Source organism: Stigmatopora argus, chromosome 16 (genome assembly GCF_051989625.1).
Source record: "Stigmatopora argus isolate UIUO_Sarg chromosome 16, RoL_Sarg_1.0, whole genome shotgun sequence".
NCBI lineage: Eukaryota > Metazoa > Chordata > Actinopteri > Syngnathiformes > Syngnathidae > Stigmatopora > Stigmatopora argus.
The window spans coordinates 1,858,421-1,885,871 of NC_135402.1; the positions used below are offsets into that span (position 1 = coordinate 1,858,421).

General features: G+C 36.2%; 3 protein-coding genes and 1 long non-coding RNA gene across 7 annotated transcripts in view; 1 reads left to right on the forward strand and 3 right to left on the reverse strand.

Moving 5' to 3' along the window:
* LOC144090555 (uncharacterized) overlaps nt 1-10,201 on the forward strand; it is a 26,169-nt gene extending 15,968 nt beyond the window's left edge. For 2 of the 3 annotated variants that reach the window (XM_077622128.1, XM_077622129.1), the window contains exons 6-11: nt 8,140-8,244; nt 8,315-8,388; nt 8,490-9,355; nt 9,541-9,690; nt 9,836-9,992; nt 10,078-10,201. In XM_077622128.1, the coding sequence (XP_077478254.1) occupies nt 9,195-9,355; nt 9,541-9,690; nt 9,836-9,905 (381 nt within the window). In that variant the 5' untranslated portion in view covers nt 8,140-8,244; nt 8,315-8,388; nt 8,490-9,194 and the 3' untranslated portion in view covers nt 9,906-9,992; nt 10,078-10,201. The remainder of the gene's footprint in view (nt 1-8,139; nt 8,245-8,314; nt 8,389-8,489; nt 9,356-9,540; nt 9,691-9,835; nt 9,993-10,077) is intronic. The other variant, XM_077622130.1, reaches the window with a different exon arrangement.
* Nucleotides 7,653-15,973, reverse strand: LOC144090556 (uncharacterized). Its single transcript, XR_013305431.1, has 8 exons — nt 13,842-15,973; nt 13,625-13,759; nt 13,472-13,560; nt 12,454-12,610; nt 12,161-12,261; nt 10,335-10,403; nt 10,064-10,165; nt 7,653-9,998 (listed from the first exon to the last, which is right to left on the reverse strand). It is a non-coding gene; the product is annotated as an uncharacterized LOC144090556 (long non-coding RNA).
* Nucleotides 15,974-16,371: 398 nt separating this feature from the next.
* On the reverse strand, nt 16,372-19,285 carry nrarpa (NOTCH regulated ankyrin repeat protein a). Its single transcript, XM_077622131.1, has 2 exons — nt 18,824-19,285; nt 16,372-18,686 (listed from the first exon to the last, which is right to left on the reverse strand). Exon 2 carries the CDS (start codon nt 18,337-18,339, stop codon nt 18,001-18,003), a length of 339 nt encoding a protein of 112 aa, XP_077478257.1. The 5' UTR covers nt 18,340-18,686; nt 18,824-19,285; the 3' UTR covers nt 16,372-18,000.
* A 6,035-nt stretch (nt 19,286-25,320) lies between these two features.
* Nucleotides 25,321-27,451, reverse strand: part of exd3 (exonuclease 3'-5' domain containing 3) — a 33,817-nt gene continuing 31,686 nt past the window's right edge. For both annotated transcript variants that reach the window (XM_077623133.1, XM_077623131.1), the window contains exons 20-21: nt 26,247-26,313; nt 25,321-26,148 (exon numbers count right to left, since the gene is read on the reverse strand). In XM_077623133.1, coding sequence (XP_077479259.1) covers nt 25,751-26,148; nt 26,247-26,313 — 465 coding nt within the window. In that variant the 3' untranslated portion in view covers nt 25,321-25,750. The remainder of the gene's footprint in view (nt 26,149-26,246; nt 26,314-27,451) is intronic.

A 27,451-nucleotide genomic window follows, 5' to 3' on the forward strand; every position in this document is an offset into this window, starting at 1 on the left:
TTTTCAGAAAAAAAGCCTTACTATACTATGTCGTTTTTTAAGGAAAAAAAGCCTTACTATACTATGTCGTTTTTTAAGGAAAAAAGCCTTACTATACTATGTCGTTTTTTAAGGAAAAAAGCCTTACTATACTATGTCGTTTTTTAAGGGAAAAGGCCTTACTATACTATGTCGTTTTTCAAGAAAAAAGCCTTACTATACTATGTCGTTTTTTAAGGAAAAAAGCCTTACTATACTATGTCGTTTTTTTAAGGAAAAAAGCCTTACTATACTATGTCAATTTTTTAAGAAAAAAGCCTTACTATACTATGTCGTTTTTTAAGGAAAAAAGCCTTACTATACTATGTCGTTTTTTAAGGAAAAAAGCCTTACTATACTATGTCGTTTTTTAAGGGAAAAGGCCTTACTATACTATGTCGTTTTTTAAGGGAAAAAGCCTTACTATACTATGTCGTTTTTCAAGAAAAAAGCCTTACTATACTATGTCGTTTTTTAAGGGAAAAAAGCCTTACTATACTATGTCGTTTTTTAAGGAAAAAAGCCTTACTATACTATGTCAATTTTTTAAGAAAAAAGCCTTACTATACTATGTCGTTTTTTAAGGAAAAAAAGCCTTGCTATACTATGTTGTTTTTTAAGGAAAAAAAGCCTTACTATACTATGTCGTATTTTAAGGAAAAAAGCCTTACTATACTATGTCGTTTTTTAAGGAAAAAGCCTTACTATACTATGTCGTTTTTTAAGGAAAAAAGCCTTACTATACTATGTCGTTTTTAAGGAAAAAAGCCTTACTATACTATGTCGTTTTTTAAGGAAAAAAGCCTTACTATACTATGTCGTTTTTTAAGGAAAAAAGCCTTACTATACTATGTCGTTTTTTAAGGAAAAAAGCCTTACTATACTATGTCGTTTTTTAAGGAAAAAAGCCTTACTATACTATGTCGTTTTTTAAGGAAAAAAGCCTTACTATACTATGTCGTTTTTTAAGGAAAAAAGCCTTACTATACTATGTCGTTTTTTAAGGGAAAAAAGCCTTACTATACTATGTCGTTTTTTAAGGAAAAAAGCCTTACTATACTATGTCAATTTTTTAAGAAAAAAGCCTTACTATACTATGTCGTTTTTCAAGAAAAAAGCCTTACTATACTATGTCGTTTTTTAAGGGAAAAAAGCCTTACTATACTATGTCGTTTTTTAAGGAAAAAAGCCTTACTATACTATGTCAATTTTTTAAGAAAAAAGCCTTACTATACTATGTCGTTTTTTAAGGAAAAAAAGCCTTGCTATACTATGTTGTTTTTTAAGGAAAAAAAGCCTTACTATACTATGTCGTATTTTAAGGAAAAAAGCCTTACTATACTATGTCGTTTTTTAAGGAAAAAGCCTTACTATACTATGTCGTTTTTTAAGGAAAAAAGCCTTACTATACTATGTCGTTTTTAAGGAAAAAAGCCTTACTATACTATGTCGTTTTTTAAGGAAAAAAGCCTTACTATACTATGTCGTTTTTTAAGGAAAAAAGCCTTACTATACTATGTCGTTTTTTAAGGAAAAAAGCCTTACTATACTATGTCGTTTTTTAAGGAAAAAAGCCTTACTATACTATGTCGTTTTTTTAAGGGAAAAAGCCTTACTATACTATGTCGTTTTTTAAGGGGAAAAGCCTTACTATACTATGTCGTTTTTTAAGGGAAAAAAAAGCCTTACTATACTATGTCGTTTTTTAAGGAAAAAAGCCTTACTATACGATGTCGTTTTTTAAGGAAAAAAGCCTTACTATACTATGTAGTTTTTTAAGGAAAAAAGCCTTACTATACTATGTCGTTTTTTAAGACAATAAGCCTTACTATACTATGTCGTTTTTTAAGGGAAAAATGCCTTACTATACTATGTCGTTTTTTAAGGAAAAAAGCCTTACTATACTATGTCGTTTTTTAAGGAAAAAAGCCTTACTATACTATGTCGTTTTTTAAGGAAAAAAGCCTTACTATACTATGTCGTTTTTAAGGAAAAAAGCCTTACTATACTATGTCGTTTTTTAAGGAAAAAAGCCTTACTGTACTATGTCGTTTTTTTAAGGAGAAAAGCCTTACTATACTATGTCGTTTTTTTAAGGAAAAAAGCCTTACTATACTATGTCGTTTTTTAAGGAAAAAAGCCTTACTATACTATGTCGTTTTTTAAGAAAATAAGCCTTACTATACTATGTCGTTTTTTAAGGAAAAAAGCCTTATACTATGTCGTTTTTTAAGAAAATAAGCCTTACTATACTATGTCGTTTTTCAAGGAAAAAAGCCTTACTATACTATGTCGTTTTTTAAGGGGAAAAAGCCTTACTATACTATGTCGTTTTTAAGGGGAAAAAGCCTTACTATAGTATGTCGTTTTTTAAGGGAAAAATATCTTACTATACTATGTCGTTTTTTAAGGAAAAAAGCCTTACTATACTATGTCGTTTTTTAAGGAAAAAAGCCTTACTATACTATGTCGTTTTTTAAGGAAAAAAGCCTTACTATACTATGTCGTTTTTAAGGAAAAAAGCCTTACTATACTATGTCGTTTTTTAAGGAAAAAAGCCTTACTGTACTATGTCGTTTTTTTTAAGGAGAAAAGCCTTACTATACTATGTCGTTTTTTTAAGGAAAAAAGCCTTACTATACTATGTCGTTTTTTAAGGAAAAAAGCCTTACTATACTATGTCGTTTTTTAAGAAAATAAGCCTTACTATACTATGTCGTTTTTTAAGGAAAAAAGCCTTATAGTATGTCGTTTTTTAAGAAAATAAGCCTTACTATACTATGTCGTTTTTCAAGGAAAAAAGCCTTACTATACTATGTCGTTTTTTAAGGAAAAAAGCCTTACTATACTATGTCGTTTTTTAAGAAAATAAGCCTTACTATACTATGTCGTTTTTTAAGGGGAAAAAGCCTTACTATACTATGTCGTTTTTTAAGGAAAAAAGCCTTACTGTACTATGTCCTTTTTTAAGAAAATAAGTCTTACTATACTATGTTGTTTTTTAAGAAAGAAAGCCTTACTATACTATGTCGTTTTTTAAGGGGAAAAAAGCCTTACTATACTAGGTCGTTTTTTAAGGAAAAAAGCCTTACTATACTATGTCGTTTTTTAAGGAAAAAAGCCTTACTATACTATGTCGTTTTTTAAGGAAAAAAGCCTTACTATACTATGTCGTTTTTTAAGGAAAAAAGCCTTACTATACTATGTCGTTTTTTAAGGAAAAAAGCCTTACTATACTATGTCGTTTTTTAAGGAAAAAAGCCTTACTATACTATGTCGTTTTTTAAGGAAAAAAGCCTTACTATACTATGTCGTTTTTTAAGGGAAAAAAGCCTTACTATACTATGTCGTTTTTTAAGGGAAAAAGCCTTACTATACTATGTCGTTTTTTAAGGAAAAATGCCTTACTATACTATGTCGTTTTTTTAAGGGGAAAAAAGCCTTACTATACTATGTCGTTTTTTAAGGAAAAAAGCCTTGCTATACTGTCGTTTTTTAAGGAAAAAGCCTTACAATACTATGTCGTTTTTTAAGGAAAAAAGCCTTACTATACTATGTCGTTTTTTAAGGGAAAAAGCCTTACTATACTATGTCGTTTTTTAAGGGAAAAAAAAGCCTTACTATACTATGTCGTTTTTTAAGGAAAAAAGCCTTACTATACTATGTAGTTTTTTAAGGAAAAAAGCCTTACTATACTATGTAGTTTTTTAAGGAAAAAAGCCTTACTATACTATGTCGTTTTTTAAGGAAAAAAGCCTTACTATACTATGTCGTTTTTTAAGGAAAAAAGCCTTACTATACTATGTCGTTTTTTAAGGAAAAAAGCCTTACTATACTATGTCGTTTTTAAGGAAAAAAGCCTTACTATACTATGTCGTTTTTTAAGGAAAAAAGCCTTACTATACTATGTCGTTTTTTAAGGAAAAAAGCCTTACTATACTATGTCGTTTTTAAGGAAAAAAGCCTTACTATACTATGTCGTTTTTTAAGGAAAAAAGCCTTACTGTACTATGTCGTTTTTTTTAAGGAGAAAAGCCTTACTATACTATGTCGTTTTTTTAAGGAAAAAAGCCTTACTATACTATGTCGTTTTTTTAAGGAAAAAAGCCTTACTATACTATGTCGTTTTTTAAGGAAAAAAGCCTTACTATACTATGTCGTTTTTTAAGAAAATAAGCCTTACTATACTATGTCGTTTTTTAAGGAAAAAAGCCTTATAGTATGTCGTTTTTTAAGAAAATAAGCCTTACTATACTATGTCGTTTTTCAAGGAAAAAAGCCTTACTATACTATGTCGTTTTTTAAGGAAAAAAGCCTTACTATACTATGTCGTTTTTTAAGAAAATAAGCCTTACTATACTATGTCGTTTTTTAAGGGGAAAAAGCCTTACTATACTATGTCGTTTTTTAAGGAAAAAAGCCTTACTATACTATGTCGTTTTTTAAGGAAAAAAGCCTTACTATACTATGTCGTTTTTTAAGGAAAAAAGCCTTACTATACTATGTCGTTTTTTAAGGAAAAAAGCCTTACTATACTATGTCGTTTTTTAAGGAAAAAAGCCTTACTATACTATGTAGTTTTTAAGGAAAAAAGCCTTACTATACTATGTCGTTTTTTAAGGAAAAAAGCCTTACTGTACTATGTCGTTTTTTTAAGGAGAAAAGCCTTACTATACTATGTCGTTTTTTTAAGGAAAAAAGCCTTACTATACTATGTCGTTTTTTAAGGAAAAAAGCCTTACTATACTATGTCGTTTTTTAAGAAAATAAGCCTTACTATACTATGTCGTTTTTTAAGGAAAAAAGCCTTATAGTATGTCGTTTTTTAAGAAAATAAGCCTTACTATACTATGTCGTTTTTCAAGGAAAAAAGCCTTACTATACTATGTCGTTTTTTAAGGAAAAAAGCCTTACTATACTATGTCGTTTTTTAAGAAAATAAGCCTTACTATACTATGTCGTTTTTTAAGGGGAAAAAGCCTTACTATACTATGTCGTTTTTTAAGGAAAAAAGCCTTACTATACTATGTCGTTTTTTAAGGAAAAAAGCCTTACTATACTATGTCGTTTTTTAAGGAAAAAAGCCTTACTATACTATGTCGTTTTTTAAGGAAAAAAGCCTTACTATACTATGTCGTTTTTTAAGGAAAAAAGCCTTACTATACTATGTCGTTTTTTAAGGAAAAAAGCCTTACTATACTATGTCGTTTTTTAAGGGAAAAAAGCCTTACTATACTATGTCGTTTTTTAAGGGAAAAAATGCCTTACTATACTATGTCGTTTTTTTAAGGGGAAAAAAGCCTTACTATACTAGGTCGTTTTTTAAGGAAAAAAGCCTTACTATACTATGTCGTTTTTTAAGGAAAAAAGCCTTACTATACTATGTAGTTTTTTAAGGAAAAAAGCCTTACTATACTATGTCGTTTTTTAAGGAAAAAAGCCTTACTATACTATGTCGTTTTTTAAGGAAAAAAGCCTTACTATACTATGTCGTTTTTTAAGGAAAAAAGCCTTACTATACTATGTCGTTTTTTAAGGAAAAAAGCCTTACTATACTATGTCGTTTTTTAAGGGAAAAAAAGCCTTACTATACTATGTCGTTTTTTAAGGGAAAAAGCCTTACTATACTATGTCGTTTTTTAAGGAAAAATGCCTTACTATACTATGTCGTTTTTTAAGGAAAAAAGCCTTTCTATACTATGTCGTTTTTTAAGGGAAAAAAAGCCTTTCTATACTATGTCGTTTTTTAAGGAAAAAAGCCTTACTATACTATGTCGATTTTTAAGGGAAAAAAAGCCTTACTATACTATGTCGTTTTTTTAAGGGAAAAAAAGCCTTACTATACTATGTCGTTTTTTTAAGGGGAAAAAAGCCTTACTATACTGTCGTTTTTTAAGGAAAAAGCCTTACAATACTATGTCGTTTTTTAAGGAAAAAAGCCTTACTATACTATGTCGTTTTTTTAAGAAAAAAACCTTACTATACTGTCGTTTTTTTAAGAAAAAAAGCCTTACTATACTATGTCGTTTTTTAAGGGAAAAAAAGCCTTACTATACTATGTCGTTTTTTTAAGGGAAAAAAAGCCTTACTATACTATGTCGTTTTTTTAAGGGGAAAAAAGCCTTACTATACTGTCGTTTTTTAAGGAAAAAGCCTTACAATACTATGTCGTTTTTTAAGGAAAAAAGCCTTACTATACTATGTCGTTTTTTTAAGAAAAAAACCTTACTATACTGTCGTTTTTTTAAGAAAAAAAGCCTTACTATACTATGTCGTTTTTTAAGAAAAAAGCCTTACTATACTATGCCGTTTTTTAAGAAAAGCCTTACTATACTATGTCGTTTTTTAAGAAAAAAAGCCTTACTATACTATGTCCTTTTTTAAGAAAAAAAAACCTTACTATACTATGTCGTTTTTTAAGAAAAAAAGCCTTGGATTGGATTGGATAACTTTATTCATCCCGTATTCAGGAAATTTCATTGTGACAGTAGCAAGAAAAGGCATAGTTATAAATTAGACAGTACAGTCAAGGGCAGCAGAACAACAAAGCAAATGCAAAAAGCACAAAGTACACAAAGTCAATGGGATCATAAAGAATCACCAAATCATTATGACAGAAAAGCAGCAAAAGCACAAAACGAGCTACGAGTTTCGGTAGCTAAAACGGATAGACTCAAAAAGACGTAAAGTTGGACAAAAACTGGAACCACACACAGGAAGTCTTCCACGAGATGGGGAACTTCTGCAGACTGTGACCGAGGTAGAGAATATGCAGTCACTCTCCAAGCTTATCCGCACAGTTCCTCAGTAGTCTGGAGCTGAAGAAAACAGCAGCATAGTATAGTAAGGCTTTTTTCTTAAAAAAAATGACATAGTATAGTTAGGCTTTTTTTCTTAAAAAACGACATAGTATAGTAAGGCTTTTTTTTCTTAAAAAACGACATAGTATAGTAAGGCTTTTTTTTCTTAAAAAACGACATAGTATAGTAAGGCTTTTTTTCTTAAAAAACAACATAGTATAGTTAGTCTTTTTTCTAAAAAAACGACATAGTATAGTAAGGCTTTTTTCTTAAAAAAAACAACATAGTATAGTTAGTCTTTTTTCTAAAAAAACGACATAGTATAGTAAGGCTTTTTTCTTAAAAAAACGACATAGTATAGTAAGGCTTTTTTTCTTTAAAAAAATGACATAGTATAGTAAGGCTTTCTTTCTTAAAAAACGACATAGTATAGTAAGGCATTTTTCCTTAAAAACGACATAGTATAGTTAGTCTTTTTTCTTAAAAAACAACATAGTATAGTAAGGCTTTTTTTGTAAAAAAACGACATAGTATAGTAAGGCTTTTTTTCTTAAAAAAACGACATAGTATAGTAAGGCTTTTTTTCTTTAAAAAAACGACATAGTATAGTAAGGCTTTCTTTCTTAAAAAACGACATAGTATAGTAAGGCATATTTTCTTAAAAAACGACATAGTATAGTAAGGCTTTTTTCTTAAAAAAAACGACATACTATAGTTAGTCTTTTTTTCTTTAAAAAAACGACATAGTATAGTAAGGCTTTTTTCTTAAAAAAACGACATAGTATAGTAAGGCTTTTTTTCTTTAAAAAAAACGACATAGTATAGTAAGGCTTTCTTTCTTAAAAAACGACATAGTATAGTAAGGCATTTTTCCTTAAAAACGACATAGTATAGTTAGTCTTTTTTCTTAAAAAACAACATAGTATAGTAAGGCTTTTTTTTGTAAAAAAAACACATAGTATAGTAAGGCTTTTTTTCTTTAAAAAAACGACATAGTATAGTAAGGCTTTTTTTCTTTAAAAAAACGACATAGTATAGTAAGGCTTTCTTTCTTAAAAAACGACATAGTATAGTAAGGCATATTTTCTTAAAAAATGACCATGTATAGTAAGGCTATTTTCTTTAAAAATACAAAAAACGCAATGTGAGGCATGTGAGCAATAATAGTCATATTTGACTTTATTGTATACATAATGAATGAATCTTGGCTTCTGGCTCATCCTCACAAGGCTCGTGTATGTACAAGATATTTTTTGAATGTAAGTTACAGCATTGAGGAAATGTTCCCCATAAGTTCACCCCTTGCCTTGTTTGTTGACAGACTCGTACCGGCGCCCCCGTGAGCGGAGGCTGACACTCATGCTTTTGGACGGCTCCCGCAGATGCAGGCGGACGACTTTGCCGGATAGCAAATCCTCACTGATCCGTAAGTCCGATTGTCGTCGTCAACATCATCACTTTGGTCACGTGACCTTTATGTTATTCACGGTGTCCAGTCGGGAAGCGCTCGCTGACGGGCCGCAGGAGCAGTTGGGACAGATGCACGTCGCCACCGCCTTCGTCATGCCAGGTTGAAAACCGTATCGCCACCGTAAAGATATTAGCGTCGTAGGACAAAAATGTTGTCATCTTGGGCAGTGTTGAGAAATAATCGTCTTTGTGTCATGAAAGATGCATTGGACAACGTGGAAGAGGAGAGAGGAGGAGAAGAACGGGGTGCAGCCTGACCTTGCCTCACCCCGTAACAGCCGTGGGTTTGAGCTGTGTCCCCGTCACTCGGCAGATGTGGACGAGGGCGAATGTCAGAACAACGTCACCATGCGGTTGTGGTGGGAATGCCAACCGCCCCCCACCATCTCTTCATCATTTGGATGTCTATCGCCTGCAACCAGTTGAAAATGATTGGGACTGCCGATTGCATTTTGTTGCCGGCGTGACGCAAAGGTATTTTGGACCAATAAAAGTGTTTGGCTGGTTTGCTTGAAATACTAGCAAATAGCCAGTGTCTTTTGATTGTGTAGGCTAATTATTTTAACAAATTTTGGTGTAATGACCTAAATGTAAAATTTAAAAATGTTTAAAGTTTTTTTTAGTAAAAGGTAATTATTCTTACCAAGAGTACCTCTGCGGGACGCGAACCAGCTTCCACTGCGTGGTAGGCATATACTCTACTGTGCGTGCTAAAGGGCCTTCCCACCTTCCCACTAAACTTCAACCGGCCAGGTATTTTCAGGAAGAGGGTGCACGACGAATTTGGCTAAGTGTGCAAACCGCCTCCCTGCTAATTTAGGCCAGTTATTTTAAATAATTTTGATGTAATGATTAAATGTAAAATTTAATTGTTAAAGTTTTTTTTAGTAAAAGGTAATTCTTCTTATGTCGCAGGTGTCTCTCCCCGCCGAAGGCGGGGAGAGGCACCAAGAGTACGTCTGCGGGACGCGAACCAGCATCCATTCGGCGGTAGGCGCATACTCCACTGTGTGCGCCAAGGGGCCCACCCACACACCCACTAAACTTCGACCGGCCAAGTATTTTCGGTAAGAGGGAACTCGACTCATTTGACTAAGTGTGCAAGCCACCTCCCTCACTCAGCATGGTCGTAATTTGGCTAAGTGTATGGATTTTTTAGGCTAAGTATTTTAACAAATCTGGATGTAATGATTAAATGTAAAATTTATTTTTTAGTTATTTTTAGTAAAAGGTAATTATTCTTATGTCGCAGGTGTCTCTCCCGCCGAAGGCGGGAGAGGCACCAAGAGTACGTCTGCGGGACGCGAACCAGCTTCCACTCGGCGGTAGGTGCATACTCTACTGTGTGCGCCAAGGGGCCCACCCACACACCCACTAAACTTCGACCGGCCAAGTATTTTCGGTAGGATGGCGCTCGACTCAATTGACTAAGTGTATAAGGCGACTCAATTGACTAAGTGTATAAGGCGACTCAATTGACTAAGTGTATAAGCCACCTCGCTAAAAAGTATGGTCCTGCCCACTTGGTTTTTGTTTGACCTGAAAAGTGAGAAGTTGGAGGAGGCGGGGAATCTAATCAATTACCTTTTGTATGGTAAGTTGGTGCTCTACTATTGAGGCCAAGTATCCATTTGAGCTGAAGAGTGAGAACTGGAAGGATGTGGGAATCAATCCATGCACATCCTACATCAGCTACATCTGCAGGTGAGTCTAAGAAAAGCAAAAGAAAACAAATATTTTCGGCACAGCAACATGAATGTCTCTTTTAAACTTACTTTTTTGTCTTCAGGTGTCCTCGCTCTCCACGCTTTGGGAAAGCTTTTCGTTGGAAGACTGTCCCTCCCACAAGTCATCCATTTTTTGCCTTTGTCACTCATCTGAAAAAAATCAAAATAAAAGTTGTCAGCAAAGTATCTCTTGTTCTATTATGTGACCTTGACTAATATTTAGAAGAAATATATTTTTTCATTCTAAAAACTTTTTTGTAAGGGGATGTGGCTATGCGCACGCACTATGATCGCTGCAACAAGGCGAGACATCACATACCCAGCCAATACAAAGGCGACCGGTCGGGGCGGCGCTTCATCCGCAAGCTGGTCCCAAACCTAGTCCATCCTGTCAGAGAGACCACAAGAAAAAAGCCTTACTATACATGGTCATTTTTTAAAAGAAAAAAGCCTTACTATACTATGTCGTTTTTTAAGAAAAAAACCCTTACTATACTATGTCGTTTTTTTAAAGAAAAAAAGCCTTACTATACTATGTCGTTTTTTAAGAAAAAAAGCCTTACTATACTATGTCGTTTTTTAAGAAAATAAGCCTTACTATACTGTCGTTTTTTAAGAAAAAAAGCCTTACTATACTATGTCGTTTTTTAAGAAAAAAAAGCCTTACTATACTATGTCGTTTTTAAGAAAAAATGTGTTACTATACTATGTCGTTTTTTAAGAAAAAAAGCGTTACTATACTATGTCGTTTTTTAAGAAAAGAAGCCTTACTATACTATGTCGGTTTTTTAAGAAAAAAAGCCTTACTATACTATGTCGTTTTTTTAGAAAAAAGACTAACTATACTATGTCGTTTTTTAAGAAAAAAAGACTAACTATACTATGTCGTTTATTAAGAAAAAAAGCCTTACTAAACTATGTCGTTTTTTAAGAAAAAAAGCCTTACTATACTATGTCGTTTTTAAGAAAAAATGTGTTACTATACTATGTCGTTTTTTAAGAAAAAAAGCCTTACTATACTATGTCGTTTTTTAAGAAAAGAAGCCTTACTATACTATGTCGGTTTTTTAAGAAAAAAAGCCTTACTATACTATGTCGTTTTTTTTGAAAAAAGACTAACTATACTATGTCGTTTTTTAAGAAAAAAAGACTAACTATACTATGGCGTTTTTTAAGGAAAAAAGCCTTACTATACTATGTCGTTTTTAAGGAAAAAAGCCTTACTATACTATGTCGTTTTTTAAGGAAAAAAGCCTTACTATACTATGTCGTTTTTTAAGGAAAAAAAGCCTTACTATACTATGTCGTTTTTTAAGGAAAAAAGCCTTACTATACTATGTCGTTTTTTAAGGGAAAAAAAGCCTTACTATACTATGTCGTTTTTTAAGAAAAAAAGCCTTACTATACTATGTCGTTTTTAAGGAAAAATGTGTTACTATACTATGTCGTTTTTTAAGAAAAAAGCCTTACTATACTATGTTGTTTTTTAAGAAAAAAGCCTTACTATACTATGTCGTTTTTTAGAAAAAAATCTTACTATACTATGTCGTTTTTAAGAAAAAAGCAAAACATCACAGCGTAATAATTTAACCATTTGGATGTACAAATGACCCACATTCATTTCCCATGTTATTTCATCCTGGATGAGTTTTTAAGTCAATCATTTAAAATCCATTCGTTTAAAATAAATATCCCAAAAAGCATCAGTTTTCTCTTTTTACACGGAGGAAAATGGTTATTTTAGCATATCTTTAAACTTGAGTCAAAAATGCACCCTGCACTATTGTTGAATGAATGTCTCACTTAGGTTTAGTCAATCTCACATTAAAAACTTAAAATGAAAAGGCCCAAGCCCTGAAGCCTTCCTTTAAGAAAGCAGGGTAAAAGTATACATATATTCTATAAGTGTACTGTTTATTCCTTAAACCTCCACTGATGGCACTTGTGAGTTATCCACACAGGTTCTTGCTATTAAAAATCAACACCAAGCCAATTAAAGTGTGTTTTCTTTCAAAATTGGAATAATGATAATGAAAAACAAGCTAATTTAGCAAAGCCGTGAATAACTGAACAAACGCTGATGGTTAATTATTACACAGATAGAGAAAATAAACTATATTTAAAAAATAAATAAAAAAGACTTACTTTGCTGACAAACAGCCCGTTTAGGTGTCGACAAGCTGCTCCTTTTTGGTCGTTTTGGTCACATTCTTGATGTTTCCCAGCAGTCTGTGCTCGTTGAAGGACTGAAACACACAATGGAATGATGTCTTTTTAAACATAAAGAGCTATAGGTAATGCAATGTAGCCAATTTGTTTGCAAACATTTTTCTGTCTGCACACATGGTTGCTACATCACATCAAACGAAGCAGGGTCCCGTCAAAAAGCAGTCTAAAAATGACAACTGGGGCTACGAAATCCACAAATGACAACTAACCGAATGCGCTGCATTGTCCTGTACAAAGTTGATCAGGTCTTTCTTTGGTAAATGCTCACATCTGAGCTGCTCTGCAGTCCACACCTATAATGGCTCCTGGCTCATCCACCATTTTGCAAATGGGCGGCGGCCAATTGAACTTTGACCTCGGTCAAGCCTATTAAAAATAGACACAAAATACACTGTTTTCATAATAACGTGCATTGGTCAGTAGAGGGCGGGTGGGGCTGTAAATACCTTTTGGTTGGCCTTAATTTACATGGTCATTTTGTTTTACAAAAAAAGCCTTACTATATATGGTCATTTTTAATGGGGGAAAAAAAAAGCCTTACTATACATGGTCATTTTTAATGAAAAAAGCCTTATTATACATGGTCATTTTTCAATGAAAAAAAAGCCTTACTATACATGGTCATTTTTTAATGAAAAAATGTCTTACTATAAATGGTCATTTTTTAATGAAAAAAAGCCTTACTATACATGGTCATTTTTTAATGAAAAAATGTCTTACTATAAATGGTCATTTTTTAATGAAAAAAGCTTTACTATACATGGTCATTTTTAATGAAAAAAAAAGCCCTACTAAACGTTGTCATTTTTAATGTAAAAAAATGCCTTACTTTATACATGGTCATTTTTACAAAAAAGACTTACTATACATGGTCTTTTTATGGTAAAAAAAAAAAGCCTTACGATACAAGGTCAGTTTTTATGAAAAAAGCCTTACTATACATGGTCATTTTTTAATGAAAAAATGTCTTACTATAAATGGTCGTTTTTATGAAAAAAAGCCTTGCTATACATGGTCATTTTTTATGGAAAAAAAACCTTACTATACATTGTCTTTATTTCCCCAAAAAGCCTTACTATATATATACATGGTCATTTTTTATGGAAAAAAGGCCTTAATATACATGGTCTTTTTTTCCACACAAAAAAGCCTTACTATGGCCGCACATGGTCTTTTATTACAAGAAAAGCAGCTTTACTATGTTTGGTCATTTTAAATTTGTCTTACCTGGTGGATGAGCACACTGGCTTCTCAGTTGAAAGGTTGAGGGTTCAATCCCAGGGTCAGACCTGGTCATGTTCTCCCTTGTTTTATATCTACAAACCATAGTCTCCTTAGTTTTAATTTAAAAAAAGCTCAGAATTTGTCCACTTAACTCACCTGAAAGCATCTACTGGCGTCCATCTCTTCTCTGCTGTCCCAAAAGTCTTTGCGTCATCCGTCGGGCACGCGAAGAAGAAGCCACGTCGGGCCCTGGGCGGCGGTCGGCCAAATCGCCGCGTGAACAATGAGAGCCTAACTCAACAAAAACATCCTGAGAATGAGGAAAAAAAATCAAGCGTAACTTGTGTACCTGCCGCAGAGACGCATTACTCACGTTTAGAGTTCAGCCGGAGGTCAAGCCGCTTGAAAACGTCTTTTGTTATCTCTAACAGCCACTTTCATAGGCATTTACCCAGCATTCTTTGAACTAAATTTAGGAAAGAATTGATGGGTTAAATGGGCGGCACATTGGAACATTGGTTAGCGCTCGCAGGCCTCGGGGTTCGGGTTCAATCCTGTGAAATGAACGATGTGAAAAAAACAACGGGAAGCGGAAGCAAAGAGGAAAATGAGGCAAAGATTCGGAGAAGCATTCGATGGGAGTTCCTCACTGTTGTTTCATTTCAAAGAATTGTTTGATGTTGTCACCTTGAGGAACGCCAGTTGACAAATTCGTCACGTCTCATGCCAGAAAAAAAAAAACCACAAGCTTGCGTGGCATTTAAAGTTTGCTGTTGGGAAAGTCACATACCAGGAAGGAAGATTCTTTTCTGTGTATGAAATGTATTGTTCATGAATCAATCTTTAGCTACAGGTGATTTTTTTTGTTCATCACTTCACAATGAGTTTAAGGATATTTTGCTTTCCTACAAAATTTAGGAAATGTGGAAATGTACTATTTGATGATTGCCAGTTCAAATTCACCTTCATTTTTAAAAGATAAAGACAAACTAAAACCATGTTTACATTTTGTTATCTTTTAAATATTTTCAAAGTCTGCATCTTATAAATAAAAGTGTCATAAATGGGGCCTATTCAAATAAGCTTGTAAACAAGACAACATTTTACCAGTGATTATAACAAGAAACATTAAATAATGGACATTTTTGCCAAATTTCCAGTTTTCTTCAACAATGTGCAAAGTTGTGAGCAAAGTTAGGCGCATCAAAAAATGAGAACAAATGCTAAAGTTTGCATTCAAACATGAATAATGATAATACAGCAATTTTTCACGACAACAAGATCAAGAAAGCTAGTGCGGAACCTCGACCGAGGGCACCGGGGGATGGAATTGTGCGGGTAACCCAAAACCTGCTCTCCCAAAACACACACACGAGGGAGGGGAAGCCTTCTTTAAAGCGGAGACTACCCACAGTGCAACAGGCCCTTTTATGCCGGTAGTCAAAGGACGAGGCCAGATGAATAACAAAGGGAGAGAATTGCATTATGGGCCGGGCTTGGTTGGAAGACAAGTGGGGAGAAGCGCCCAAGGAGGGTTTGTGTGGGTGTGTGAAGGGTTCATCGGCATTCTATGGGGAAATGCAGACGTTTTTTTTTTTTTTTTTTGCACGTGAAAACAGAAAGATGCATCGACTCAAAGTCTGGAGTTTAATGATGTCTTTACTGCCTTGTACACAAATGTACAAAAAAAATAAAGCACTCGTCTCCACGTGACATCACGTCATCATCACAGTGTTACAAACATTCCAAATCAAAGTCTCAAAGAGGAAAAAATTTCCTCCCGCATGAAATGAAGCAAAAGACAAAAAAAAAGTGGGAAACACATCTTGTCCCCCCTCTGCACCCCCCCCAAAAAAAGACAAGAGTAAGCCCTTTTTTTTCTTGGCGATAAAAGAACAACACACTGGTCTTGTACACCACTCTGGTGGCTGGCTCCTCACGTCATAAATGTTATGACGCGGGTGAGCCTGACAACCACACAAATGTGCAATTTTTTTTAATCATGTTACAATGATCTTACCATCAAATGTATTATTCCCCTTTCATTAAAAAACAGGAAGACAGCACTTCATAAATGAAGTGCCCCAAGTTTTCTCATCATCACCATTTATACATACATAAGTATAAGTATATGTATGTGTATACATAAATACATATATATGTATATGCATGTGTATACATATATATGTATATGCATGTGTATACATATAGATGTATATGCATGTGAATACATATATGTATATGCATGTGTATACATATATATGTATATGCATGTATATATACACATATACACATACATATATATACATATATATATATATACATATATATACATATATATACACATATACATATATATACATATATACACATATATATATACATATATACATATATTTACATACATATATACACATATACATACATATACACATACATATCTATACATACATATACACATACATATATACACATACATATATATACACATACATATATATACATACATATATGTATACATGTATACATATATACATACATATATATATATATACATACATACATGTATACATACACATAAAATACACACCAACATGCACGCATAACCCACCTTTGCAAGAAAAATACATTTCCACAAAGTAACGCACACATTGATCACCTGGAGCATATATTTATACAATAGTATTTTGCTGCGTTTGATTTTTTTTTTCTTTCCAGAAAAAAAATTCTTAAATGTTGGCACCTAAAAAGCCAACTTCAACAACAACAGTCATCAGTGCAATATTGAAAAGAAAAAAAAAAATCAAAGAAAAAACAAAATAATATCAAGTTTAAGACAAGCGATGCATATTTTCATGTGTTGCCCTCATGCCAATTCAATCGCTTAAGTATTCATGTGTGTGTGTGTGTGTGTGTGTGTGAGTGTGTGTGTGTGTGTGTGTGTGTATGTGTGTGTGTGTGTGTGTGTTTGGGCCTCGTGAGAAGAAAAACACACACTCTTCTCATGAATCTGCTGTGAAGTATTTGAAAGAAAAGCTAACTATGACAAAAAAAGAAGCAGCTTTGTTTCAAACGTTTGGGTGCCCTCACTTTTTCTTTTTTTTCCAAAGCAGCAGACAACTTTTTCAAAGATTTTCTTTCCGAGTCCTGCAACTTGCCACGTACTGTGATTTAATTTGATTTTTGTTCAAAAAAAAAAGTCAGTAGTCGTCGTAACTCTTCCATCCAAAGCCAAGAAAGCACTCCAAGACTTCGCGTATTTGTGCAATTCAAACTCCCTGCATTTAAGAAGCCATCCCACTTATTGTCTTGACTGGAAATTGAACCCTCCGACAACCCCTCCCCCTCCTAAAAAAAACCAACAACAAACAAACAAAAAAGAGGGATCGCAGAAAGGCACACCGATGCTTAGCTTGTCTGAACTGGTTTGGTTGTAGTATGACACAAACCCAAATGAGCATGCAGGATCTTTTCATGGGGCAGTAGAAGGTGGCACAAGCACACAAGATACTGGCATAAGCACAACATGAGAATACTTTAAAAGTCGAGGTAGCTGGCAAAAAAGTCAACCGATCCTGACAGGAGGTGGGTGGGATTGGGGTGCACATCCAGGGGCGGAGGGGGTCAAATACAGCCACATGGGACACTTTTTTTGTTTTTGTTTTTTTGTTTTAATGTAAGCAGCTTTAGTCACCCTCTTACATTAAAGATCCTCTCTTTAAAAAAAATCTATATGTACCTTCATAAATACAACAAAAATAACAGCCTGCTTTCACAGTTGAGGATGTTAGCAGAATACTGAAATGAGTTTCTAAAGTGATTCCAATTTTTTTTCTTTAGACAAAGCAGCTGTTTTTTTTTTTAAGTAACAACACAATGACATTGGTAAACTGGCATGAAAAAAAAAGTAGGACGCCAGTGTGTGTGATGGCAACGTTTGTATGTCTTTTCAAACAATGACAGAAACAAAGTAAAGCTATGGTGTGTGTGTGTGTGTGTGTGTGTGTGTGTACAGTACTTGACAAGCACGAGGAAGCCATTTGTCGCTCTATCGTGAGGGTTAAAAGGAGAAAAATAACGCTGTTTCTGTTTGTGTGCCTGTCTTTTTTTTCCCTTTCAAATGTTTCCAGCATCAAGTGCCCTAATTCGCTTTAAATAAGTTAAAACGCTCATTTACGGAGCATTATGGAAGACATAGTCTGCAATGGATGGTGCACTTGCACCGTCTATTGTTGACAAAATAAGGAGGAAAGCTTTTGAGACAGGGGTGAGCAACCTAGGGCTTGAGGACCCTCAGGCGGGAAGTGGGGAACATTTGAAGAGCATCCACTAGTGAGGAAAATGTCGGGAATTGGGAGGATTGACTGGGGAAAAAATGGTCTCCCACCCCTGCTTTAGTACCAACAACCAAATGTGTGTTTTTGAATAATTGTAGGGGAATTTTTGGAGTGGCCATTTCTCGTTGCTCATTTTTTTTGTCTTTGTTTACCTGACGCACAGCAGAGAGAGAGAAAAAGGGGGCAAGGGGTCCATCACCGGGCCCCGGACGAGTACTTGGCCTTGGTGATGAGGTATAGCACAATGTCCTGGTGTCCCCCGAAGGCGGCGATGTGCAGGGCGCTCCATCCCTCCCGATTGGCCAGTCGGATGTCCGCTCCGAACTTGACCAGCAGCTTGACCAGCTCCAGGTTGCCGTCGATGACCGACTGATGCAAGGCCGTCTGGCCCTCGGGTCCGAAGGAGTTGACGTTAAACTCGCAGTTCGTCATGTTCTGCAGCAGCGAGTGCAGCTCCTTGGTGTTGCCCTTCTTCACCGCCTCCTGGAAGACCCTCTGGGGGGCCGAGCACGTGGACACGTCCGCCTGGCTCATCGCTCGCGTCGGATGACGAGGCGCCCGGTAATCCTGGCTAAAATGAGAAAAGCTCTCGCGCTTGGCCGCCACGCTTGTTTGGTATATCCCCAGGAAAGGAGCGAAAAGACGCCAAGATCCTCCTCAAAAAAAGGGGGAGAAGAAACCTCCCTCCCTCCCTCCCGTGCGCCGGGCCGGCCGGCCGAGTGGACTGGTGAGCGCCGCCGTGTACGCTTTTCCTGGCCGGCGCAGGGGGAGACGATGCGATGGGGGGCTGGGTAAGGGTCACCTCGGCTGGGGTCGGCTCACTCGCACTTTTCCTACCCTCTTTGGATCTCCCGGGTCTGGGTCCGAGTCCCGCGGTCCGCCTGTAAAAGCGGCAAGCAAACAGAAAGTTCGGAGGAGATCAGAACACTGCTCCGCATTCCGCAACATCTGCGCGTGTGCGTGCGCGCTTTGAAGCGCAAGCTTTTTGACGGCGAGCTTTTTTTTTTTTTGCTCTTACCTGTGTGACGATCCTCCGACGAGGGGGGGAAAGGATAGGAGAAAAAGAAAAGAAAAGAAAGAAACAAAACAAAAAAAAAAGAGGATAGAATTCCGCCAGCGTATGGGTCCGCTCCGCTGCGTCCTCCGTGCGTCCTCCGTGCGCTCTGGGCTGGCTGCTGGCTGCGCTCGGGGGGAATATTTTACACCTCCTTTATTTGCATGACAATGCGAGGGAGGGCTGGGGGGCCAATGTGGAGGAATGGGCGGAAACACGGCGAGGTTATAGGCCCATACCGGCTCCAAAAAAAGGGGGGAGGTGAAGGGGGAGGCGTGGTTTTACTCGGTCCGAGGGGGGGCTCCAAATCTTACTCATTTGCTGTAAAGACCAATTCTAGCTATCTAATCTATCAATCCTAGTCTGCCAGATTTACGAAAGCTTTTTAATGAATATACATTAAATGATTAACTTCTTACATATATATATATATATATATATATATACACATATATATATATATATATATATATATATATATATATACAAATACATATATATACATATACACGTGTACATATATATACATACATACATACATATATATGTACACGTGTATATGTATATATATGTATATATATAAATATATATATGTATGTATATATCTATATATATATATACATGTGTATATATGTATGTATATGTATGTATATGTATGTATATATATATATGTATGTATATATATATATATATATGTATGTATGCATGTATATATGTATGTATATATATATTTCAGCAACACGCTTATTTATATATTTATTCATGTATTTATTTATTAACTTACTTATGACCTATCTATTTATGTCTAAAATGTCTTTTTCTGTGTCTGTATTCTCACCCTCTTGCTACTGTAACAACAAAATTTCCCGAATACGGGATGAATAAAGTTATCCAATCCATTTATATATCCATCTTCAAAGTTATTATAATAACAAACAAGCAGTAGCTGGGATTGATTTTTATAAATATGTAGTCAAGCTGGACATTGTCAATCAAGGTGAGACATTAAGTAGCACTTTAAACTCAATATGAAATTGTTTTTATGCCTTATTGAGTTTATCATCAACCTGCACAAGGGACTCAAGATGGAAATGAGCCTTCAGCTAAGTTCATTAACAGGAATATGTATATGTTCATTAATATGTACCACCTGTGTCAAAGTGGCGGCCCGGGGGCCAAATCTGGCCCGCCGCATCATTTTGTGTGGCCCGGGAAAGTAAATCATGAGTGCCGACTTTCTGTTTTAGGATCAAATTAAAATGAAGAGTATAATTGTATATTAAATTTCCTGATTTTCCTCCTTTTAAATCAATAATTGTCATTTTTTAATCCATTTTTTCTGTTTTTGGTTCAAAAATCATTTTGTAAAATCTAAAAACATATAAAAAAAGCTAAAATAAACATTGTTTTAGATCTATAAAAAAACGGAATATTCAGGGATTTGAATCCAGTTTTTTAAATCCATTTATTAAAACAAAAATCTAAATATTATATCTAAAATGGTCCGGCCCACATGAAATTGAGTTGACGTTAACGCGGCCCGCGAACCCGAGTTTGCCACCCTTGATATGTACGGTCCCTTAATTAAATAAATCAAACTCAAATTTAAAAAGTATGCTGATGTATGTGACGATGGGAATTGCCTTTTTGCCAATGAAGTTTTTAGTCATTGCATTCTGCTAATTCAACATTTCAAGGAATGTTCAACGTTCCGAGCAAACGAGATGATCAATCAAGCCATTTTCTAATTTTTACACCAACGTTTTAAGTCCTAAAAACTCCAAATGGGTCCAATCCAGTACTCCCGAACCCACGTGTGACGGACACCAAAGTGAAGCAAATGGCACGAAGGAATGGCCCCCCAAACGACACCCGGAAGTCTGTCCCCTCATTTAGAAACAACTGCCGTGCGGGAGATTAGAGTCGGCTTCTTAAATCATAAAGTGCGGATATATTGCAGTTGTTTTGAAATGACTAGACTTGTGTGGGACTTGACATAACAAAAGGGCTCGCTCTACTTCCTCTCTCTCCTTTTTCTGTCAGTGAAAAGAGGTAACGCTGCGCGCCGATTGACACGCCGCTTGGCCACCGTGGGAACCGGGCGCTTTGTGTGTGTGTGTGCGGGTGTGTGTGTGTGTGTGTGTGTTTGCCTGCCTGCGACGCCTAGTGTGAGAGGTGCTGAGAGAATATTGTTGAAGTGTAACAAACGTATGGATGGAGGAAATGAGTGCAAACCGCACAAGGTGTATGCGGGGCGTGTACTCCCTTTGTTTTGCCTTTCCCACACTCACAAGTGTACATTTGGTGCACAATTGGTGTCAACCACATTTGCCTGTTTTGGAACAAAAAAAAAAGCATAAACAGGCAGATATAGAATTCAATTCCTTAGTTCGATGTGAAGTAAGTGATATTTTGTTAGTGGAAAAAAAATAGGGTGTGCACGCTTTTGGATCATGTGCACACGTGTTGTGTTATATTGTACAAGTGCGGCTTACAAGATGCATATTTTGACATTTACTTGTGTGGACGCCCTGTTTTAATGATATAATGAGATTGCGGAGTCGTCTTTTTAAATTATATTGGCAAGAGAAAGACAATTTTCATGATTAACTGACAATGATAGAAATGCAATTCATTTAAACTGAAGGCCTGATTGACAGAACATTGACTATCCGTTTAACACGCTTATTTGTTTATTTATTTACTTATCTATTTCATTTAGGTCTAGAACAAGGGTGTCAGACTCGGGTTGGTTCGCGGGCCGCGTTAACGTCAACTCGATTTCATGTGGGCTGGACCATTTTAGATATAATATTTAGATTTTTTTTATAAATGGATTAAAAGAACTGGATTAAAAGCCCTGAATATTCAGTTTTTTTATAGATATAAAACAATGTTTGTTAGCTTTTTTAATATATTTTTAGATTTTACAAAATGTTTTTTGAACTAAAAACAGAAAAAATGGATTAAAAAATGACAATTATTGATTTAAAAGGGGGAAAATCAGGACATTTAATATACATCTATACTCTTCATTTGAATTTGATCCTAAAACAGAAAGTCAGCACTCATCATTTACTTTCCCGGGCCACACAAAATGATGCGGCGGGCCAGATTTGGCCCCTGGGCCGCCACTTTGACACATGTGGTCTAGAATGTCTTTTCCTGTGTCTGTTTTCATCTTCTTGCTACTGCAACAAAGTGAATTTCCCGATTAAGGGATGAATAAAGTTCAACATATCTAATCTAATACATTTGAACTAGGATAGTTTGCAATCATTCCCATTCAAAATGGATTGGACATCTAGGGTCATCAATGGGAGCAAACGAGATCAAAATATTGGAACGCGTTCACGTTTCATATCACGCCGAAGAAAATATGGGATGTTGAAGTGAATAATAAATCGGTATGTTTAGAGAGGACGGATTAAATTGTTTCACCCAAATTCATTTTGAGATCATCAAGTATAACGAATACGACTTGTCTCCTAATATTTGACTCTTATTTTGTTCGGCTAATTCCATAGCTGGGAAAAATATCCACCTTGAATTGCTAGGATGACGTCTGCCAGTCATGACTCATCCGAACACGTCTTTGTTGTGAAGCCGACGTGTTAAAATTAGCTTTGAAATGCGTTCATGCGCCAAACCTAGATGTGATTCACCGATGCTTTTTTTGTTTGAAGGTGGCGCCGCAGGTGTTGGTGAACTTCCTCCTTGTTTGTTCCCACAGCTGCAAACGTTGGAAAACAAAAGCCCCGACGACTCAATGGTCGCGATTTGCCGAGAATTTCCCTCCGATCTTTTTATGCCGTGTTTAGAAACAGATGTGAATTTCTTTGGCTGACCTGCCACAGTGCGCCTTGGACTTCAAACGTGGAATGCAGATTGTTTTTTTCTGCGTCAGTGGGATGTGTTCTGCTTATATTTACGTGCGTCTTTTATTTCGCCTTGGCTTGGGGAACAGAGGAGAACTTGCGGAAAATCGGGAACATCTGTCCAACGTCAGAACGTTGGCTTGAGTGGGCGGACGCTTGGAATAAATACGTTTTTGGAGACCGCCACAGTCAAATTTGTGGGGTCTCTTCCATTTCATTCTTACAAACTATTCCATCCCTGTCAACTTATACGTTTTTCCTATGTTTTTTGATCATTTCAAATGGTGTACGCCGTATAACAACTTTTCTACGGGAAGAAAATGTTTTACAAAAGTTTTTTTTGGAGGAGGGGGAAACTGATCTCGTCATCTTCATTTTGGCTCTAATCTGGATCGTCTCGCTCGCTGGTAGCAGATGAAAACGTCATCGTTGATTGCTAATGTTGCATCATTCAAGTCCGCCTTTTCACGATATAAATATAGCGCGCCAGCAAGCAATGTACCTAGAGCAGGGGTGTCAGACTCTGGTCGGTTCGCGGGCCGCGTTAACGGCAACTCGATTTCATGTGGGCCGGACCATTTTAGATATAATATTTAGATATTTTTTTATAAATGGATTAAAAGAACTGGATTAAAAGCCCTGAATATTCAGTTTTTCATAGATCTAAAACAATGTTTATTTTAGCTTTTTTTTATTAAAAAATGATTTTTGAACTAAAAACACAGGAAAAATTGATTAAAAATGACAATTATTGATTTAAAAGGGGGGAAATCAGGAAATTGAATATACATCTATACTCTTCATTTTAATTTGATCCTAAAACAGAAAGTCGCCACTCATCATTGACTTTCCCGGGCCACACAAAATGATGCGGCGGGCCAGATTTGGCCCCCGGGCCGCCACTTTGACACATGTGACCTAGACAGTCATCTACAGAATCTTGAATTTAGTGCATACTGATTGGGCACCCCATCCACTTTAGAGGACAATTTATACTTTTAAATGCGCCCTATGAGAGTAAATATGTCCAGTGATGTAATTTGTACTTCTTTTTTTTTTTAAATAGCTTAATAAGGGGAATTGCAATCATGAATAAGAGGAGCAATTGAGCCAGTTAAACAATACTCTTGAAAGTAACAAGAGAAAGATTGGCGAGAAGATCCCACCATTGGAAACGCTAAACCGTCCTCGATGGAACGAACAGACCCAAGTCGGTCCTGGTTCTATTATTGGAGCCCGATCTGGCATTGTGTCAACAAACAAAGTCGAGGTGGCGCGTTGTAAACGGCCGGACGGCGCAGGGCGACTCGCCGCGCGAGGCCGAAACTTGGCGCCGAGGGGGTGGGCTCGAAAATTTGCAGACAGGGAAACTTGGAGAGGAAAAGGCACGTAAAAGTGTCATGTAAAAATGTCACTTTAAAAAAAAATTCTGAATGGTAAGAGTGAAATTCCTGCAAGTGTGCAAAGAGAGAGAGAGAGAGAACGAGAGTGAGAGAGAGAGGGAGGGAGAGCGAAGTGACGTGGTCCCGCGGAGGGAGGGCCTTCTGTATCCAATTCATGGCGGACACCACGTGTCCTCCGAGCGTGGGAAAGAGGCGAGCTTTTCTTCCCAGCAAAGAAAGAGCAAGGATCAAATAACAGTGCGCTGCGGCAGAGACGGTGCTCTGCAGACAGGCGGGAGTTGGAGTTCATTCCAAAAAGCAGAGCTTCTGCCCAAAACACAGTCCGGCAGGAGAAATGAGGGGGGGAATAAAGTGGGGTTCAATTTGAAAAAGACGGGAGGAGCCGAGTAGAAAAGAAATATGGAGCTGCGAGCAACTGGACCAGGTGTATATATACGTACTGGGCACCATTTTGGAGCTGCTGCGTGCGTTTTAATCGTGATAGATTTTGAGGTTTTGGCGTTGAGATGGGTAAAGATAGCAGGTGCATTTCGTAAAAGTTTTATATATACATATATATACATATACATATATATATACATACATATATACATATATATACATACATATACATACATACACATATATATACATACATACATATACATATATATACATACATACAAGGCTATAGATGAAATGTGGAGGAATTCTCAATGCATTTGTTGGTGAAATCTTAGAAAATATTCCCAACATTGTATTTTTGTTCCAAGAACATTTATTAAGAAATATAAAATGAACAGGTAAACAGACCCAGTATTAAAACAAAAAGGAAAAAAAATACTAGCTTGTGCTCATCTTCTTAAATCATTTAAAAGAACACAATACCCCAAAAAAGTGTAATAAAAAGTTAAACGCAAATGCTATTCCTAACGTCTTCAACTTTTCCATTGAACCGATATCGCACTAGATACAACGAATAAGTAAAAAAAAATGGTTTCCTCCGTCTTCAACTTTTAATCAATTTAATGACTAAAGTATTTACTTTTCAGGCCAGAAGAGCCATGCTAAAAACCCAAAAATAAAGAAATAAAAGGAGGTTAGCACAGTCATGGGCAAACTACGGCCCGTTAGACCTTTTAATCCGGCCCGCCGACGTTGTCCGAATTCTTATATTTTTTTTATTATTATTATTTTTTTTATGCGGTCAAAATACAGGAAATCATTGGATGACCTGCATGAGCAATTATGCCGTCGGTTTTGTGATTTTGGAAAAATTGACAGCTGGTGTCATGTCCTTTCTCACAAGACCCGGAAACGGTTCCACAGGAGTTACAGTTGGAACTGATTGATCTCCAATGTGAAAAGTTTAACTCCCTGAAAGTCTCGGAGTTTTAGGCTTCATGAAGTGCAGCCAAATTTCCAAACATCCAGAAGATGGCACAGAGGATTCTGGTGTTATTTGGCTCTACATATGTGCGTGAACAGACCTTTAGTCTGATGAAAACCAAGAAAGCACCCCATAAATCCCGCATGAGTGATGAGTATCATACCTTGTGCTGACCCGGCCCGCCTGTCAAATTTTTAAAGTCAATGTGGCCCCCGGGCCGAAAAGTTTGCCCAACCCTATGTTAGAACCTTTTTTTGGTGGCATTGCTTAATTTGAACGATTTCTGTTTTTTTCCAGGTTTTTTGGGGGGGGAGTAATTTTGATCCTGTGGTTGTTCTCTATCTTCATCTGTTATATGCAAGACTTCTTGAAACATGGACACGACGCGTCCAAAGTGCGAACCCTCCCAGAACACCTTCCCACATCGCGTGCAAACAAAATAGTGTGGTACCTTGGGCACCAGGGTCAACGGGAGGGTGTGCAATTGGATGGGTGCACCCCCAGGAAAGCTTAGGGTCACCGGGTCCAGATCAGACAGGGAGGCCCAGTGACATTGAGGACCATACCTGGGAAGTTCAAGCTCCTCAATCGGTTCCTCTTCGCATGGTGTTGACGACATATCAGTTGCCTGCAAAAATCCTAAAAAGGTATAAAAAAAATAAATGAGTTTCCATATATGCAGGCACGAATGAGCGTTTTGTTAGTGATAAAGATTATTTTTGGGGAGTTTGACGAACCTTTCTGTTTAAGCATCCTGATGATGTCATTTCTGGTGAGTGCCACATATTGGTCACTGTTACATGCCTGCAACAAAATAGATAAAAAATGCAAATATTATGCATTAAGGCAAGGGCCACGTTAACGTCAACTCGATTTCATGAGGGCCTGACCATTTTAGATATAATATTTAGATTTTTTTATTAAAAGAACTGGATTAAAAGCCCTGAATATTCAGTTTTTTATAGATCTAAAACAATGTTTATTTTAGCTTTTTTAAATATATTTTTAGATTTTACAAAATGATTTTTAAAATAAAAACACAGAAAAAATGGATTAAAACATTACAATTCTTGATTTAAAAGGGGAAAAATCAGGAAATGTAATATACATCTATACTCTTCATTTTAATTTGATCCTAAAACAGAAAGTCGCCACTCATCATTTACTTTCCCAGGCCACACAAAATGATGCAGCGGGTCAGATTTGGCCCCCGGGCCGCCACTTTGACACAAGTGCATTAAGGGATTATGATGAAGAAGCACTATTTGGTTTTGTGCATTAATTTTGTCGACGCATCTCTTAAAATGAGGAGCTTCAACAAATAAAATGTCAACAGATGTGAGAATATAAAGAAGTTAATGAACCTTTGAGATTTCTTCTACAAAAGAGAAAAAAAACGACAATTTTTCAAGGCACATTGCACCCCATTTTTTTTTTAAACTAATTTTAGAGCATTCACTCCCAGACGAATGTATTCTATGACACTATAAATAGCAAACGTCCCCAAAAAGACTAAACATTTCTTTCATAACTCTTGAGCCTTTCCCTTCCATAAACAATCCGCACTAGAATCTGGGTTACTGAATCAAAAACACCAGTTTCTAACCAAAAAACAGTGTTTAACAATACAAAAAATTAAGCATTTTAGAAGGTGACAGCTTCACTTTTTTGGGGGGAATGGCTACCAACTCGTCTTAACAAAGTATATCAGTAGCAGACATTTTTTCCCACGTTGCTTCGGTGAGAACGCCGAGTGGATCTACGAGTGTGTGTGTGTGTTCCGGACCACATTTACGCCTCAGAAACATTCACACCCCCGTGCTGTCCTGTCACCGATGGCCGAGGACCCCCACCCTCCCCGGCAGAACGTTACTAGCGACCTCTTGTTTGTCGGCCCCAGACTTTCGTCCAGAACGGCCCAGACGGACACGTCTGTGAAGGA